At 47.1% G+C, this 18,444-nt stretch overlaps 1 protein-coding gene across 1 annotated transcript in view; it reads right to left on the bottom strand.

The window, feature by feature from the left end:
- Positions 1-18,444, bottom strand: part of PTPN23 (protein tyrosine phosphatase non-receptor type 23) — a 227,711-nt gene that overhangs the window by 195,145 nt on the left and 14,122 nt on the right. The window contains exon 2 of the mRNA XM_029588197.1: positions 3,916-3,990. Coding sequence (XP_029444057.1) covers positions 3,916-3,990 — 75 coding nt within the window. The remainder of the gene's footprint in view (positions 1-3,915; positions 3,991-18,444) is intronic.

An 18,444-nucleotide genomic window follows, 5' to 3' on the forward strand; every position in this document is an offset into this window, starting at 1 on the left:
TAGTTTTGCTGACTTTACTGAAGGGATTGTTAGTAGTGCTTTGTTTGCTGAGCGGAGGTTTCTTTGTGGAACGTGTACTCATACGGCTGTGTTTAGCCAGTCTGCTTCTTTATCATATATTAGTTTGTGTATGGTACATAAAGCCTTGCTCCAGATTTTTTGAGCACCACCCGTCCCCTCTCCTGAGGGGGCACTGGAACAATGGCTTGCAGGAGCTGTAGCAGTTACAAAGTATCCCGAACCACCTCTCACTTGGACTGGGAGATGCAGCAGGAGATTACAAAGGTGTCCCTGAGCATACAAGCAAACTCTAAGGAGTAGCCATCTCTTACCACTTTCAGGACCCACTGGTCCATTCCTCTTAAAAGAGGGACAGCCTCCGGAGAGGAGCAGACCAGCCCGCCTTCATTGGCCAATCTTATTTCCGCCCCCTCTCTAGACTCACCGTCCCCTCAGGAGGTCTGCACTGGACTCGAAAGGACTGCTGCCTGCCCAAATTCTGTTTTTGCGCCGCCAGCCCAGGGTTCCTGCCAGCATGAAACCTCCTCGCCTCTCGGAAGTGAGCTTGCAGAGGAAAAGACTTCTTGGGGGTCTTCATATCCTCTAGCAATTTATTACCCTTCAAAATCCTCCCAACTCCTTCATGAGCTGCTCCAGATTTTCCCCAAACAGCAGCTTGCCCCTAAAGGAGAGGTTAGACAGCTGGGCTTTAGACCACACATCTGCCGACCAATTTCGCAGCCAGTCTCTGCACCACCACCGCAGAAACCAAGCTCCTGGCGGAGGCCCGGATCATGTCATACAGGGCATCTGCTACATAGAAGCGGGAGCGGCCTAAGCAGATAGCTTGAGCCAGCTCAGCTACCGATCCCAGCCGCTTCTCATGTGCCTTCTGCACCCAGCACAAGCAGACTCTCTGCATCAAGCTTCTGCACATCACTCAAGCAGTCTCAAGGCCGACACCTCAAAAAGCCTTTTATGGAAAATTTCCAGTTCCCGATCCTGGACATCTTTCAGTGTGACTGAACCTGCCCCCGGGATGGTCGTCTTCTTGGTAACCACAGACACCTCCGCATCCACCTTGGGTATGTTCCATGACTCCAAAGTCTGTTCCAGCAAGGGATATAATTAGCCATAGCCCTGGCCACCTTCAAGCCCGCTTTGGGAGATTACCACTCCCGATCCACCTTCTTCGGCAATGGAAAATCCTTAGGGGGTTCCGATAACCCCTCTAGGACCGGGTTTACCCCTTCATTATCCGAATACTCCTGAATGACCTTAATCCCCAGCTTCTCCGGCACTTGGGGAATTAGCAGGCCCAGCTCATCACTACAAGACAGCCGAACTACCCAAGGGTCATCACCATCTGCAATCAGAATCTAGTCTGGATCCTGCATTGGATTCCCCCAATGCATTAGCAGGATCCTGATCCAGATCCTGCATCGGATCCACTCATGTACTAACAGGGTCTGCATCTGGATCCACCGGCCCTCCCTGCATCTGTTCCAGATCATCTGTCTCCTCTGAAGAGTCTTGTTCAATCACGGCCCGATTGAGACCCAGGGTATGCAGGATCCCGCCAGACTCTGCATGCCCCCAAATCCCTAGGCTTCTTAGCCGTCCGGGACTTCCTGGGCAAAAGCCTCTTGGTCCCTGTTCCCTTTCTGGCCAAACAGGCCTTATGGGGCAGAAGGACAAAATCTGCGGAAAAAGCTTCCGGATCCAAAGAAGAAGGGTCTGGGTCTGCGTCCCCCTGCTACAAACAGGGCTCTGATCTGCGGGAAACAGTGTGGAAGGTGAATTCCAAGGCTCTGTCACAGCAGCCCGACTCCCAGTACATACTGACAAAATGGCTGCCAGCTCCTCTGTTCCCCCCCCCCCGGGGGCCTCCAGAACCGGACCAGCCAACCTCATTTTCCTGCCGCCCCCCCGAGACAAATTCCCTGAAAAATGCGGCCAAATTGAAGAGAACCCATTTTGAACTGCAGCCATGACAAACTTTGCCACACTGCACGGGAGGCGGCATGCTGGTGTGATCGGGCCTAAAAATAGCCCCTGCCAACACGAGGAGAAAACTGTGCTGTCCGGTGCTGAAAACAGCCCCTGGGCCTGACCGAGGAATGAATTTGCCCCCTCCCCCCATTTCCTGCCTCCCAGCAGAGAAATCCAGCTGCTCAACTGCCTCAACCCTGCTCTTCTTCTGCCTGGAAACAGACCCTGCTCTTCTTCTGCCTGGAAACAGCTCTTTTTCCTCCCCCCCCCCCCCAAACAACTTGAAACATACAACCACTCACAAACGGCCAGGAAAGAAAATTCAAATACATCCCCTGCTTCTGAAGGAGGCCAAGCGCAGAGGGTGCCAGGAAACCAGGAACCCTGGCTTTCACACACACCCCCCCCCACTCGCACTGCTGAACCCAAGGGATGGCCCACGAAGGAACCCAGCACCTCAGGGAGCTGAAATCTCCTAAAAATTCTCTCTCGTTTGTTTTTTTTTTTAAACTCCAGACTGCAAGTTTGCACTTCTACCATCCACTGGAGACTGAGAAATACCGAGGGACTGCAGATGGCACTCTCAGATATGTAGCAGTTCCTCAAAGTTTTGTTCTCTGCCTCCATCTGCTGGTAAAATAATGCATAAATCCACTTGCCTGAACTGATCCAGGGTACAAAAAGGAACAGGAAGTTACTGACATGTACCGTATTTTTCGCTCCATAAGACGCACTTTTTCTCCCCCAAAAGTGTGGGGGGGAAATGTCTGCGCGTCTTATGGAGCGAATGTAGCGTCTCTCCCCCTCACGCGCCGTCCCCCTCCTCTTCCTCCCAACTCAGCCCAATCAGCAGGTCGAATGCAAGAAACATTTTATCGTCGTCTTCTGTCAGCAGAGCTTGAGCTCCCTGCCGGTCTGCTGTTCCCGGGGTGCATCTTACTGTGAAGGTCGGCGTGGCGCAGGTCAAATGCCACCTGTTTGAACTGGAGGGGCCTCCGTAGCCCACACGGTTCAAACAGCTGATGTTTGACCTGCACCACGCCGACCTTCACAGTAAGATGCACCCCGGGAACAGCAGACCGGCAGGGAGCTCAAGCTCTGCCGGCAGAAGACGATATATGGCATCAAAGTTTATGGTTAGTACAGGCCATTTCCTTCTCATTTGTTTAGATATATTAGAAAATCATGAGGGTAATATACTGCCTGGGATAGAGGACACATGACACAAACCTTTACTTTTTTAGTTCATGGTATAGTTCAGTGATTTATGCAAAAAACATTTTATCATATGAAGCAATGTGGATTTTCAGAACTGATTAGCAGCTTTGACAGCTGAAATTAACGATAAGCAAATAGAATTACTGCCTGTGCTCATTAAGTGGCTACCTGTTGAAATATTAGGAGCAAATTGCTCTCCTAATCAATGTAATATAACCTTGATTATTTATTATTGAACTTTGGAGCAGACATGAAAGTTTAAAATAACTGGTGTGAAAGAGCTGTGTGTATGAGGGAGAGCCTGAGTGTGTGACTGTCTGTAGGCATGTACCTATGTGAGGGACAGCCAGTGAGTGTGTGTGTGTGTGGGGGGGGAGCTTGTATGTGCGAGAGCCTGTGTGGGAGAGGGGGAGAGAGCTAGTGAGGGTGAAAGAGCCTGTGTGTGTATGTGGGGAGGGGAAAGAGCCTATGTATGTATGTGAGGGAGAGAAAACCAGTGAGTGCGAGTGCCTGTGTGGATGTTCTCTGCCTTACTATAAAAAACAAAACCGAAAAAATATTCCTCGGACAGCCAGAGCCCGTCATGGGGCAGAATTTTTTTTTTTCTTATTTTCCTCCTCTAAATCCTAGGTGAGTCTCATGGTCAGGTGCGTCTTATGGAGCGGGAAATACGGGCACAGGCTCAGCAATCCTTAGAGCTCTCACCTGCCTCAGCTGCTCGAGTTTCTTCAGCTCCTCGTTGTAATTCTCTGGATTCTCTCCGTAGATTTTTAGAACAAACTGTTGGGGGGGGGGGGGGGGGAGGAGGAAACAAAGCAAAGAACCCTCATTAAACATTGGCTGATGATGCCAGCAATCAGCTGTGAAATCAACTGCAGTGATAGAGATCAAAGGTCACAAATAAAGAGAGAGACGATAGTGACAGAACCAGGGTGGGGGGTGAGAGCGCCTTAGGTAGGAACAGAAGGTGTGGGGGTGGGGGGGGATACTGGTGCTGGGCAGAGGGCGAGGAGAGAGGGGTACAGGAAGTGTTATGGTGGGGTCACAAAGCTCCTATCATAGTTCTTGAGGGGAGGGGGGATGCTATGCTGAGGCTGCTGAGAGAAACAGTTGAAGACAGGGTTGGGGATTGAGAGTGAGAGAGATCTTAGGCAGAGCATGGGGGGGAGAGAGGGGGGAGATGCTAATCAGAGACTGGTGGGGAGAGCGTCAGAGGATTGGAAGAGACTGGCGGCGACAGTGTGGGGGAACTGAGAGGGACAGGCATGGGAGGACTGAGAGACAGGTGGAGGTAGGATGGGATTGAGAGGTTTGGAATAGGGTGGGGGTATTAAGAGTAGTGAGATGTTGGTAGATGTGGGGGACAGGGGATGCCTCCACCAGTCATTCCCCCTTGCAGGGCAAGTGCTGGACAAAATGGCACACTGGCACTCCTTTCCCCTTTTAGTTTGTTCAGACTGAAAAGGGCAGTGAGGCGTTTCCCCAGCTTGGTAGCAGGGGCGGTCGCTCTTCTTGCCACCCCTTGCAATGGTCCTGGCTCCTCAAAGGGGGACCCCCCTCCTGTTTCTTGAAAACGAGGCTCTTTATTGCATTCTGATCGCTTTGCTCTTGGTATGTGAAAGGTTTGCCAGCCCTAGTTTATAGGGTACATTGAATCAGGGCAATTGCTTTGGGGAGAGCCTCATTCTTTGGCATCATGATGGCAAGTAAAGTTCCCACTAACCCAGTGGCAAACTCCTGGTTGTACCACGGTAGCAGCAGCTTCGGATTGATGCTTTTAAACCCCCTCTAGTGCCATCTTTCCTGGATTCCCCCCACATATCCTGTGCTGCAATCTTCTCCCCCTTCCCCCTTCTGTTGGCAGGAGGAAAGCTGCACTTATCTGTGTCTGCCTCCTCCTCCTCCTCCTCAGGCAGCTGATTTCTGAGGTCTGAACACACAGGGACCCATGGTCTAGAGCAGGGGTTCCCAACCCTGTCCTGGGGACCCCCCAGCCAGCAGGGGTTTCAGGATACCCACCATGAATATGCAGGAGAGAAAATGTGCATGCAAATTTTCTCTCCTGCATATTCATGGTGGGTATCCTGAAAACCTGACTGGCTGGGGGGTCCCCAGGACAGGGTTGGGAACCCCTAGTCTGGAAGGAACTGCTGACCCTGTGTGTTGAGACTTCAGTTTAAAGCCTGCAGAGGAGAAGGCAGACACAGGCAAGAAGTGCTCCTCTTCTCTTGCTGGCATAAGGAAGGCAGGGAGAGGATCCATACTGGGGCAGGGGAAAGAGGAAGGCTTTTCTCCCTCTCTCCAGGCACTTACCCAGCCACCCCATCTCATTTCAGCTTCTTCGGCTCGGCCTAGCAATAGGACCATGCTGACAGTAGCTGCTACAGTGCCCAGAACATTTCTCAGTATCCAGACAGCCCACGACTGGGAGTTGCATGTCCTATTTTTCTGTTGCTTCGCTGCTTAGCCCTCTGACATATAATCTTGAGAGATGGAAGGAGTGCCACATTACTGCAATCCCAGTTTACAGACTGCTGAGGCTTCAAGGCCTTGTATTAAAGTTTAACTTGCAGCGTAATAACTTGGCGCCATGGCACTGATTTTGGTACAGTAACATGCCAATCCCTGGAGGCCAATTATATGATAGCAAAGCAAGGCAGGAACAGCAACAGAGGATAGGTTTATTGGGTACATTAATTAGGCAGCAGGTTTGCTGTCTTGAGCTTGACTGTATTTGCTGGTGGGATGACTCTTTCCCATCTTCAAGCACAGAGAGCCAAAAATTCTTTTGGTCCAGGTCAGTAATGATAAAGTTCTGAAAGGAAAGGCGGGCGGTGTGATCTTCGGGTTAAAGCAGATCACCAAGAGGAGTTGTTTTTTTTCTCAATCACTGAGTTGGCAAAACAAAGTCCTGCTATTGCTCCTTTGCTGTGCAGGTTTCTGTATGCTCTTTGGTCATGCTCACAGACTCTCAAACACAGGATTTAGTGAAAGAGGTAACGGTGGTGGGGCCGCTTGGCAATAGTGATCATAATATGATCAAATTTGTATTAATGATTGGAATGGGGACAGTAAGTAAATCCACGGCTCTCGTGCTAAACTTTCAAAAGGGAAACTGATGAAATGAGAAAAAGTTAGAAAAATAGAGGAAATTCATTTAATAGCAAACAAAGAATTTTAAAAAGCTTTAAAAACATCTCTTTATTGAAGCGTACAAAGTCACTTAACCAATACTTATCGCAGTGCAAACAACTTCGCTGAAGGCAACATTTGTCGAATTCGACTGCCATGTATTCAGGCACTAGCCAATGTAGTTTTATGATATATATAGTGCATTGATTGTATTGTCATTTTATTATGTATGTTTTTATTGTAAAGTGCTTAGAAGGACAGATCCCTGTCCAATTTGCGATATATAAAATCTTTTAAATAAATAAAAAAAAATAAATAAACAGAAAAAAACTGAAAGGTGCAGCTACAAAGGTAAAAAGTGTTTAATAGGCATGGACATTGTTAAAAAAATGTCATCCTAGAAGCACAGCCAAGATGTATTCCACACATTAAGAAAAGTGGAAGGAAAGCAAAATGATTACCGACTATTTTAGCTAAAAGCTTCATTCAAAAATTGGTAGAAGGATCTATCAGAGGGTGGTGGATGCCTGGAATGCCCTTCCGAAGGAAGTGAAGACCAGAACTGTGAAGGACTTCATAGGGGCGTGGGATAAACATTGTGGATCCATAAAATCAAGAGGCCGTCAATAACGAGTGGGTGGCTCGCCAGAATTATCTCCAGGCTACTGCCTGGAGACAATACCCTTATTCAATAAACATACACATGGTTACTGTGACTCCAACATCGCTCTAAGCTACAACAGCAAGAGGAAATGTGGAAAAAAGGATTCGCACTCACAAAGTGGGGAGTAGCTGGCTTGTTACGGCGGTTACTACCCCAAACCAAATAAGCCTGATACTTCACTTTCAATGCATATCCAGCATAGCTCTCTGCTTCAACGGCAGGGGAGAAGAAAAACTGATACTTCACGCATATCCAGCATAGCTCTCTGCTTCAACAGCAGGGGAGAAGAAAAACTGATACTTCACGCATATCCAGCATAGCTCTCTGTTTCAACGGCAGGGGAGAAGAAAAACTGTTACTTCACGCATATCCAGCATAACTCCCTGCTTCAACGGGCAAGGGAGAAGAAAAACTGATACTTCACGCATATCCAGCATAGCTCTCTGCTTCAACAGCAGGGGAGAAGAAAAACTGATACTTCACGCATATCCAGCATAGCTCTCTGTTTCAACGGCAGGGGAGAAGAAAAACTGTTACTTCACGCATATCCAGCATAACTCCCTGCTTCAACGGGCAAGGGAGAAGAAAAACTGATACTTCACGCATATCCAGCATAGCTCTCTGCTTCAACGGCAGGGGAGAAGAAAAAAGGATTCGCACTCACAAAGTGGGGAGTAGCTGGCTTGTTACGGCGGTTACTACCCCAAACCAAATAAGCCTGATACTTCACTTTCAATGCATATCCTGCTTCAACGGCAGGGGAGAAGAAAAACTGATACTACACGCATATCCAGCATAGCTCCCTGCTTCAACAGCAGGGGAGAAGAAAAACAATCAATAAGGGCTGAATAAAACAGTCTGGGTAAAACAAATAAGCATGGGTGTAGCTTGCTTATTGCGGTGGTTACTTCCCCTACTACCCGTAACTAACCAAGCTAGATATTTCACTTGGTTGCAGCTCCATCACTGCTCTCTACATTAATGGTGGGGGTGGAAGGGAAATAGAACCAAAGAGCTAAGAGAAACAGATAAGTATGAGAAAAAAAAATGTGTGAAGCTTGCTGGGCAGACTGGATGGGCCGTTTGGTCTTCTTCTGCCGTCATTTCTATGTTTCTAAAATAGGATAAAGCATAAGCACTGGCAAGTTAAGTGTAAGACACTGATAAGACAGGCTAAGAGAGAATTAGAAAAGAAGCTGACCACAGAGGCAAACTCACAATAAAAACTTTTTAAAATATATCCGAAGCAGAAAGCCTGCAAGGAAGTCGGTTGGACCACTGGATGATCAAGAGGTTAAAGGGAGACTTAGAGAAGATAATGCCATCGCAGAAAGATTAAACGATTTCTTTGCTTCAGTGTTTACTGAAGAGGATGTTGGCGAGATACCCGTATCAAAGAAGGCTTTCATGGGTAATGATTCAGATGGACTGAATCAAATCACGGTAAACCTAGAAGATGTGGTACACCTGATTGACAAACTGAAGAGTAGTAAATCACCTGGACCAGATGGTATACACCCCAGAGTTCTAAAGGAACTCAAAAATGAAATTTTGGACCTATTTCAATTAATTTGTAACCCATCATTAAAATCATCCGATGTACCTGAAGATTGGAAGATGGCCAATGTAACCCAAATATTTAAAAATGGCCCCAGGGTGATCCGGGAAACTATAGACCAGTGAGCCTGACTTCAGAGACAGGAAAAATCTTGGAAACTGTTATAAAGAATAAAAATCACAAGACACTTAGATAGACATGATTTGATGGGACACAGCCAACATGGATTTACCCAAGGGAAGTCTTGCCTCACAAATCTCCTACATTTTTTTGAAGTGGTGAATAACCATGTGGAAAAAGGTGAACTGGTAGATGTGGTGTATTTGTGGAACACCTTCTGAAAATGCAAAGTCCCACATGAGAGGCTTCTAAGAAAACTAAAAAAAAGTCATGGGACAGGAGGCAATGTCCTTTTGTGGACTGCAAGTTGGTTAAAAATTAGGAAACAGAGAGTAAGATTAAATGGTCAGTTTTCACAGTGGAAAATGGTAAACAGTGGAGTGCCTCGGGGATCTGTACTTGGACCGGTGCTTTTTAATATTTATTTAATTTATTCATTTTTTATATACCGTCATTCGGTTCAGCCATCACAACGGTTTACAGAAAATTAAACAATATCAGGTAACTCAAACATAGATTCAGTACAATAACAATGGGAAGGAGGGGGAAATGGAGAGAACGGGAGCTGGTGGGGTAAATAATAGAGGGGAGGGAGAAAGTGGAAGAAAGGGAAGGTAAACAGTATTAGTGTAAAGTCATTTTAAAAGAGGGCTTCCATCATTAATACTTATACTTTGCAAATTACAGTAGTTTACATATATATATATATATATATATATATATATATATATATATATATAAATGATCTGGAAAGGGGTACAAAGAGTGAGGTGATCAGATTTGTGGATCACACAAAATTATGCAGAGTAGTTAAATCACAAGCGGATTGTGATGAATTGCAGGAGGACCTTGCGAGACTGAAAGATTGGGCATCCAAATGACAGATTAAGTTTAATGTGGACAAGTGCAAGGTGTTGCATATAGGGAAAAATAACCCTTGCTGTAGTTACATGATGTTAGGTTCCATATTAGGAGCTACCACCCAGGAAAGAGATCTAGGCATCATAGTGGATAATACATTGAAATAGTCGGCTCAGTGTGCTGTGGCGATCAAAAAAACAAAAAGAATGTTAGAAATTAAATTATTAGGAAGGGAATGGCAAATAAAACAAAGGATGTCATCAGATATAGGAACTGCAGGATCAGGTCTTAGATGGTTCGACTCCTTCCTTAGCAATAGAGGCTATAAGGTTAAAATCAAGAACAAGGAATCCTCTCACACTAACGCCCCATTCAGAGTCCCCCAGGGCTCTCTTCCTTATCGCCTACCCTGTTTAACATTTACATACTCCCTCTCTGCCATCTACTCACAAATCTAAAGCTTAAGTTCTATATTTATGCAGACGATGTTCAAATTTTAATCCCAATATCCAACTCACTGGACTCAACACTCAAGTTATGGAACTCTCACCTGCAAACGATCAATCATCACCTCTCAAGCCTCAATCTGGTGCTCAACACTTCCAAGACTGAACTATTGCTAATCACTCCAGAAGGTAGTCCCTACCAACACCAACTGCAAACCAACATACAAATATCCCACGCTAGAGACCTTGGAGTCATTATTGATAGCCACTTGAACCTAAAGCAATTTATAAAAAACACCACAAAGGAGTGCTTCTACAAGTTACAAGTACTCAAAAAACTAAAACCGCTCCTATTCCATTATGATTTCAGATCTGTCCTCCAAGCCATTCTGTTTTCCAAAATCGACTACTGCAACTCCATCTTGCAAGGTCTTCCGGCGTCCACTATAAAACCCCTCCAGCTGTTCCAAAATGCAACGGCGAGAATTTTGACTAATACCAATCGGAGAGCGCACATCTCTCCTATTCTAAAAGATCTTCACTGGCTTCCAGTACACTTCAGGATTCTCCATAAATCACTCACAATTATCCACAAATACATTCACCATCAGACCCCTCTCGATCTGCTACACCCCCTCAAACTGCACTCGACGGCCAGACCTCTAAGGATGCCTACAAGGGATCCTTACATGTTCCTTCTATCAAAGTTGTGCACCACTCAAATATCAGAGACCAGACATTCTCTATCACAGGTCCCTCCATCTGGAACACCATCCCTCCAGCAAGAAACTTGTCTTCTAACTTTTAAAAAGAAACTAAAGACATGGCTGTTCTGCCGAGCCTTCCCCTACCACTTGTCCAACAGCTCGACTTAGAATTGTGCCAGTAATTATTTAAATTAATAACGTTCCAGCAACTATGTAAATAAATAAACGCTAAATCATGTTACAAAAGTTCATGAGGATGGCTCCTTGCCCCTCTCACATACTCTCTTTATATTGTACTTTATCTTTGTTCCCCCTTTCTTGTTTCCTACTCCCAGTTAAGGCATCCTTGTTATAATGTAACTTTAACCTCCTTCAAATTGTCTGTTGTTGATTGGTTGGTTATAGTTTCTGCCTAGTTCGATGTAAACCGAGTTGATTCGATTTGTATCAAGAAAGTCGGTATATAAAAGCCTTTAATAAATAAATAAAATAAATAAATGTCATAATGCTCCACAGTGAAACCGCACCTTGAATACTGTGTGCAAGTCTGGTTACCTCATCTCAAAAAGGATATAGTTGCACTGGAGAAGGTGCAGAGAAGGGTAACCAAAATGATAAGGGGCACGGAACAGTTGCCCTACGAGGAAAGGCTAAAGAAGTTAGGACTTTTCAGTTTGGAGAAGAGACAACTGAGGGGGGATATGATAGAAGTCTACAAAATCATGAAAGGTCTTGAACAAATTAATGTAAATCAGTTATTTCCTCTCTCAGATAATAGAAGGACCAGGGGGCACTCCATGAAGTTAGCAAGTAGCTCATTTAAAACAAATCGAAGAAAATTATTTTTCACTCACCGCATAAACTCTGGAATTCATTGCCAGGGGATGTGGCTTCAGCAGTTAATGTTACAGGGTTTAAACAAAGTTTGGATAAGTTTCTAGAGGTTAAAGCCATAAACTGCTATGACGGTAATTAATAAGCAATAGTAGCTTGTGATCTTAGTGTTTGGGTACTTGCCAGATACTTGTGACTTGGATTGGCCACTGCTGGAAACAGGATCCTGGGCTTGATGGACACTTGGACTGACCCAGTATGGCATACCTTATGTACCTTCATCACTATTTCTGCCCCACCCTGAGACCGTATCTAGCCACATCATCCCCCATCACTACCTCTGGCTTCTTTCAAACGCAGCCTCCCCTTCTGGTTCTCTCATATCCCTCCAGTTCTCTGGAAGCTCTTCTTTCCTCATCCCCTTTCTAATCCCCCACACATGGCTCTCAAGCCACACCCCTATCCCAGCTCACCCTCCCTTCCTCAGTTCCCTCCACCTTAGCCATGGTACCCCCGGCACTTGCTTGCACAACATATGGCAGTATAACCATGGGGAGGAATAAGGTGCCAAGGAATCTAATCTGCATTAGCTGACTTCAGGGAGATGGGGAGGAAGATGATATTCACCCCCTTCTCCTCTTCTCACTGTCCCGACTGCATTCAGCTCCTCCTCATGCTATCCCCCATCATTCAAACTCCTCCACACTTCCTCTCAGCCATTCCCTTCCTCAAATCTCCCAACATTTACCCCTTTTTGTGTTACTCCCCTCACAAGTATTCACCTTCCCTTTGCATCAGTCTTTCCCCAAGCATTTATCGTATTTTGCGCTCCATAAGACGCCCCCAGGATTTAGAGGAGGAACATAAGAAAAATAAATTTCTGTCCCCATGAGGGGCTCTGTATGGAGCTCCCCCTGGAGCGAATGTAGCCTCTCTCCCTCTCGCGCGCCATCCCCCTCCTCCTCTTCTTCCTCCCAACTCAGCCCAATCAGTAATGGTGGCGCAGGTCAAATGCATGAAACATCTAATATATCTAAACAAATGAGAAGGAAATGGCCTGTACTAACTTTGATGCCATGTGTCGTCTTCTGCCGGCAGAGCTTCAGCTCCCTGCTGGTCTGCTGTTCCCGGGGTGCATCTTACTGCGAAGCTTGCGTGGCGCAGGTCAAACATCAGCTGTTTGAACCGCGTGCACTACGGAGGCCCCTCCAGTTCAAACAGCTCCCTGCCGGTCTGCTGTTCCCGGGGTGCCGCGGGGTGCATCTTACTGCTAAGGTCGGCAGCACCCCGGGAACAGCAGACCGGCAGGGAGCTGTTTGAACTGGAGGGGCCTCCGTAGCGCACGCGGTTCAAACAGCCGATGTCTGACCTGTGCCATACTGATTGGACTGAGTTGGGGGGAGGAGGAGGAGGGGGACGGCGCGTGAGAGGGAGAGAGGCTACATTCGCTCCACAAGAGGCATGGACATTCCCCCCCCCCTCCCCATTTTTTGGGGGAAAAAAAAGTGCGTCTGCCCACCTGTCTTCCTTTCAACACCACCTTCCCACAATATCGTTTACCCAACCTCTCAACTCTATCCCAAGCATAGTTAATTTCCATTCCAGTGCCGTCCCCCACTGACTCCACTCCAGGCCCTGTTGCCTTCCACTTGGGAAATTACAGATTCTGTATTTAATGCAGTACCCAGGTACCCAAGCCCTCTCCAATGCCTTAGTTCCAAGCTTTCTAATAATCCAAAGAGCCACCAAAACTACAGAGGCTGTATAAAACATCCAGCCGCCCTGTGCTCACCGATGTCATGGCCACTTCGGTCAGACCACCCAAGCCTTCTTGGAAGCCTAAGGCAGTCAGACCACTGATGTTAGGGTTGTAACCAAGGTTGCTTCATGCAGGTTTATCCCAGCCTTCTTGGGAGCATGGTGCCCATTAGCTTATATTCTGCTCCCTTTGGCTCTCTAAAGCTCCATATTACTGAATAAAAACACCGAAGCCCCTTCCTTCAGGACTTTTACCTGTTAACGCCCACCTCTGTCACAACCATGTTTTGCTTTAGGGACACCTCTTGTAGGGCATCCAGGACCTGCCCACTACTAGCTAAAATAGCAGCAGGTAGACTCCAGGTCACATCCAACAGACTGAAGCAGCCTACAAAGCAGGACTTCCCCTACACAGACCATCCTGATAAGGCTTTAATGTCTCAATCCATCCCTGGTGCTGGAAGTCTGAATAATACATTTCTCAATGGGTCTTCCTGGGCAACTCACAGAATTTAAACGTCTCCCTGCTTTCCCTTTCAGTGGCTACTATCGTGATGCAGGGCTGGAAATTTTCCAGGCGCTGAAAATGTCAATGCTGGTACCCAAAATCCAAAGTGGGGCGGTCCAGCAAAGTGGGCCGGTAAAGAAAAGAACAGTATGCCGCAGAGGTTTTCACTTGCCAGCCACCAAAATAAGCCCTACTGTTGCCATGGTTTCCTCTCTTAATCCACCCCTGTCTTTTACCGAACCTCTGAGCCTTGCTCCTACCACTGCCCCCTATGCCTCTCCAGAGCTTGCTCGCCTTCCATCACAGCACTGCTCCCTTCAAGCTGCGCACAGCTTTTACCCGGGGGGAGGGTGGAGCCCATCCCACCACGGCCCGAAGGGAGGAAACTGGCAGAGCTGTGGTAGAGCCCATCCACCACGGCATGAAGGAAAAAAAAAAAAAAAAAAAGAGGCCCCAAAACTCCAGGAGCTCCTCCTCCTTCCTGCCCGCGTGGCTCAGAAGAAAAAAGTTGCCGAAGCCGCGCGGACAGGAAGGAGGAGCAGCGTCAGCCCATGTGCAGAAAAGGAACAACGTCTGTGACAGGGCCGCTGTGGATCCCATCTTACACGGCCCAAGGCGAGGAGGTCCAGATGGGAGAGGGAGGCTGAGGAGAGACAGCATGTGAAAGTGAGAGAACATATGAGAGGGAGAGCCTGTGTGTGAGAGAGCATGAGGGAATGAGAGTCTGTGTGGGAGCGAGACAGCTTGTGAGAGCCACTGTGTATGTACGAGAGAGACACAGCATGTGAAAGAGCTGTGCCTGCACGCGAGAGAAACAGTGGGAGCGAGAGAGCATGCAAGAGCCCGGGTGTGAGACAGCATGTAAGAGTGGGAGCCTGTGTGCGAGAGCATGTGCGTGTGTTAGAGAAAGCGAGAGAGTCAACGTAAGAATGAGAGCCTGAGTGTGTGTTTGAGAGAGGAAGGGAAGAAGACAGGTAGGGAGAGAAGAAACAGGTTAAGTTGCATCATTTGGCTATCCTGAAAACCAAAACTGCCTTCAGGCACTCAAGGACCAGACTTCATCTCTACCTGGCTTCTAAAAATTAGTCATTGGTGTTAGGAATTTTAGAAGAGTTTTTCAGCCCTGCTAGGCCATATTCCATCTAGTCCCATTACCTCCTTCACTTCTCATTTTGATATCTCTATGTTTATCCCAGGACAAGCAGGATGCTAGTCCTCACATATGGGTGACGTCATTCACGGAGCCCTTAAGCGGGAAAAACTTCTGGCAAGTTTCTAGAAGCTTTTGGTTTGGCTGCCTGAGGCTACTGAGCATGCCCGGTATGCCATGATATTCCCTGCCACAGGGGTCTCACTCCAGTCTTCTTTTTTCCGCGCTGCTGACTGCATCGCGTTTTTCTTAGGAGCCTGTGATTTACCTCACAACATTACAAGTTTTTTACAACTTTTTTCACCCTACCGGGTCTCATTCGGTTTGTCACCGGCTGGTGACAAACACCATAACTTTTTCTTCAAAAAGAAACACCGATCGATCGACGGATGTCGACCGACAGAACTTCAGGTTTCAAAAAAATGTCCGGCCTGCAACCGGACTATGTCAATTACAGACCTGCACGTCGAGTGCATTCGCTGCCTGGGAAAGGACCATGACATCGCGGCCTGTACCCAGTGCCAAGAAATGACGGCGAAAGGTAGGAAACTCAGATACGAAAAGATGGCCCAAATTTTTCAAATTCAAACACCGCCATCACCGATAACTTCCTCTAAATCCTCGCCGGCCGGCGTAACAAAAAAGTTATTGATAACCAAACGCCTCACCGAAGGATCGGGGGACGCCTCCTCGCCAACCCCATCCACATCGTCGACAAAATCGGCGTCTGACATTCGTCCGCCACATAAGCACCGTAGACATCATTTAATTCCTCCACTTCCACCGCCAGAGGAACGGGTGCCTAAACGCCGAAAAAAGTCATCGACCATCGTTACAGAATCGCTGCCATCGACATCCGTATCTGACTTAACGGCTTTAATCAAGCAAATAGTCACGGATGCCTTCAGAGAGAATATACCGGCGTCATCGCCGATGCCGACCTCAGTGTCGATGCCGGCCATCGAGCCGATGCCGAAGGACCAGTCGATGCAGACTACAGAGTCGATGACGCCATCGATTTCGATGCCACCATCCATCTCCATGGCTATACTACCATCGACCTCGATGACGATGCCGATATCAACGGATGTTTTAACACTATCTGTACCGGCAACGTTCCCGACCTGCTCAGATACGACACTGGCTACTCATTCGATATCACTAGCCTCATCGTCGATCCAGCTGCAGCCATCGATGGCATCGATGACCTCCGCATCCTCATGGATTCCCAGGCCTATTTCTTCACTGATTCCCATCTCCATACCAGTTACTTCCACAGTAACACCTCACTATACAATAGCTTCAACTGAAGCTCCTGTACACGGCCTAATTTCTTCCTCAAGAAAGGCACCAGGGAAGTTTAAACACACTTCCAAACCTGTCCCTGACATCTCTTCTGAAAGGAAATTACATGCAATCCTCACGAAGCAATACCAAGATCTTTTGGCATCCCTGCCTATTGGGCCTGAAGAAGAGGCAGAAATAGAGAAGGAAATGGAAGTAAGTGACACTTCACCTGACCCTCAAGATCCCTTGCAGGGCACATCTGGGATGTCCCCATCTAGAGTACAAACTTCTCATAAGTACCAGCCCATATCAGATACATGGTCAGATACACAATCTGAACATTCTTCGGAGGATTTCCTATCTGAACATACTCCTCCTCAAGCAAAGAAACAGTCCCCTCCAGAGGACTTATCATTCTCGGCGTTCATCCAAGAGATGTCAGAATCTATTCCTTTTCAACTCCAAGCTGAAAAGGACGAAAGACAACAAACACTGGAAATACTACAATTCGTAGATCCCCCAAAACATAATTTGGCTATTCCAGTACATGAGGTGTTGCTGCAACTCCAGCAAAGAATCTGGGAACACCCTTGCACAACCCCTGGAGTCAACAGAAGAGTGGACTCTACCTATCTGGTCCAAGCTGCACCAGGATTTGAAAGAACTCAGCTTCCTCACAACTCCCTAGTGGTGGAATCTGCCCAAAAGAAGTCACGTAGATCCAGAACGCATGCCTCTATTCCTCCTGGAAAGGATAACAGGTTTCTAGACCTTATCGGCAGAAAGATTTACCAAGGGGCTATGCTAAATTCCAAAATTGCTGCATATCAACTGTATATGACGCAGCACCAAAGAAATTTATGGAAGCAGATAGAGGACTTTATACCCTCCCTGCCTCAGTCACAACAAGAGGCAGCTCAACAGATTGTCCAAAAGGGCCTAGATGCTGGAAAGCATGAGGTTCGAGCAGCATACGACGCCTTTGAGACCTCTGCTAGGACTGCAGCATCTGGAATATCTGCAAGAAGATGGGCCTGGCTAAAAGCTTCGGACTTGCGTCCGGAAGTACAGGACAAATTGGTGGACTTACCGTGTCAGGGTGACAATTTGTTCGGCACAAAAGTGCAAGACGCTGTGGCACAACTTAGAGATCACTCTGAAACTTTGAAACAGCTCTCCACTTTGTCACATGATATATCATCTCATCCTCCACGTAGGCCGCCCCGTAGGGACACAAAGCGTCCATTCTACAGGCCAAGGAGATATTATCCGCAGAACTCTAGACCACGGCCTGCGAGAACCCAACAGCGTCTTCAACAGCGACAGCAACGAGCCGCACGACCTCAGCCGCCACCTCAAACAACTTCAACCTCTGGTTTTTGAAAGCCGTTCCAGAGAACACTGCCAACTACCCAACCCTCATCCACAGTTACCAGTTGGGGGAAGAATTTCCCAATTTTACACACAATGGGAAAACATTACAACAGATCAGTGGGTCTTATCAATAGTTCGTCAAGGTTACCAACTAGACTTCATATCTCCCCCTCAGGAGTTACCACCAAGAAACTCCTATCTAGACAACAATCCTCAATTACAAGAAGAATTATCTGCTCTTCTGAAAGCAAGAGCTGTGGAACACGTACCACACAATCAGAAGGGAAGATTGGCTTTGTTCTCTGTATCTTCAAGACGCATACACTCACGTTCCAATCTTCCCACCTCATCGCAAATACCTCAGATTCAAGGTGGGAAATCACCATTTCCAATACAGAGTCTTGCCGTTCGGCCTAGCCTCAGCTCCACGAGTATTCACCAAATGCCTAGCTGTGGTGGCGGTACATTTGCACAAACAAGGTGTTCATGTGTTCCCTTATCTCGACGATTGGCTCATAAAAAGTCAGTCACAGCAAGGAGCAGTAACTTCTCTTCATTGCACAATACAGTTACTACACAAGCTGGGATTCCTCATCAATTATCAAAAATCCCACCTGCACCCGTCTCATTTACTCCAATATATAGGTGCAGAATTAAACACAAACCTAGCACACGCCTTTCTTCCAAAAGACCGTGCACACACGCTGTCCCAACTGGCGTACTATATATCAATTCAACCACAAGTTACAGCTCATCAGTTTCTAATCCTGCTAGGCCACATGGCTTCCACGGTTCACGTCACTCCTATGGCACGACTTGCCATGAGACTCACCCA

The sequence above is a fragment of the Rhinatrema bivittatum genome, chromosome 2 (assembly GCF_901001135.1).
Source record: "Rhinatrema bivittatum chromosome 2, aRhiBiv1.1, whole genome shotgun sequence".
Lineage (NCBI taxonomy): Eukaryota > Metazoa > Chordata > Amphibia > Gymnophiona > Rhinatrematidae > Rhinatrema > Rhinatrema bivittatum.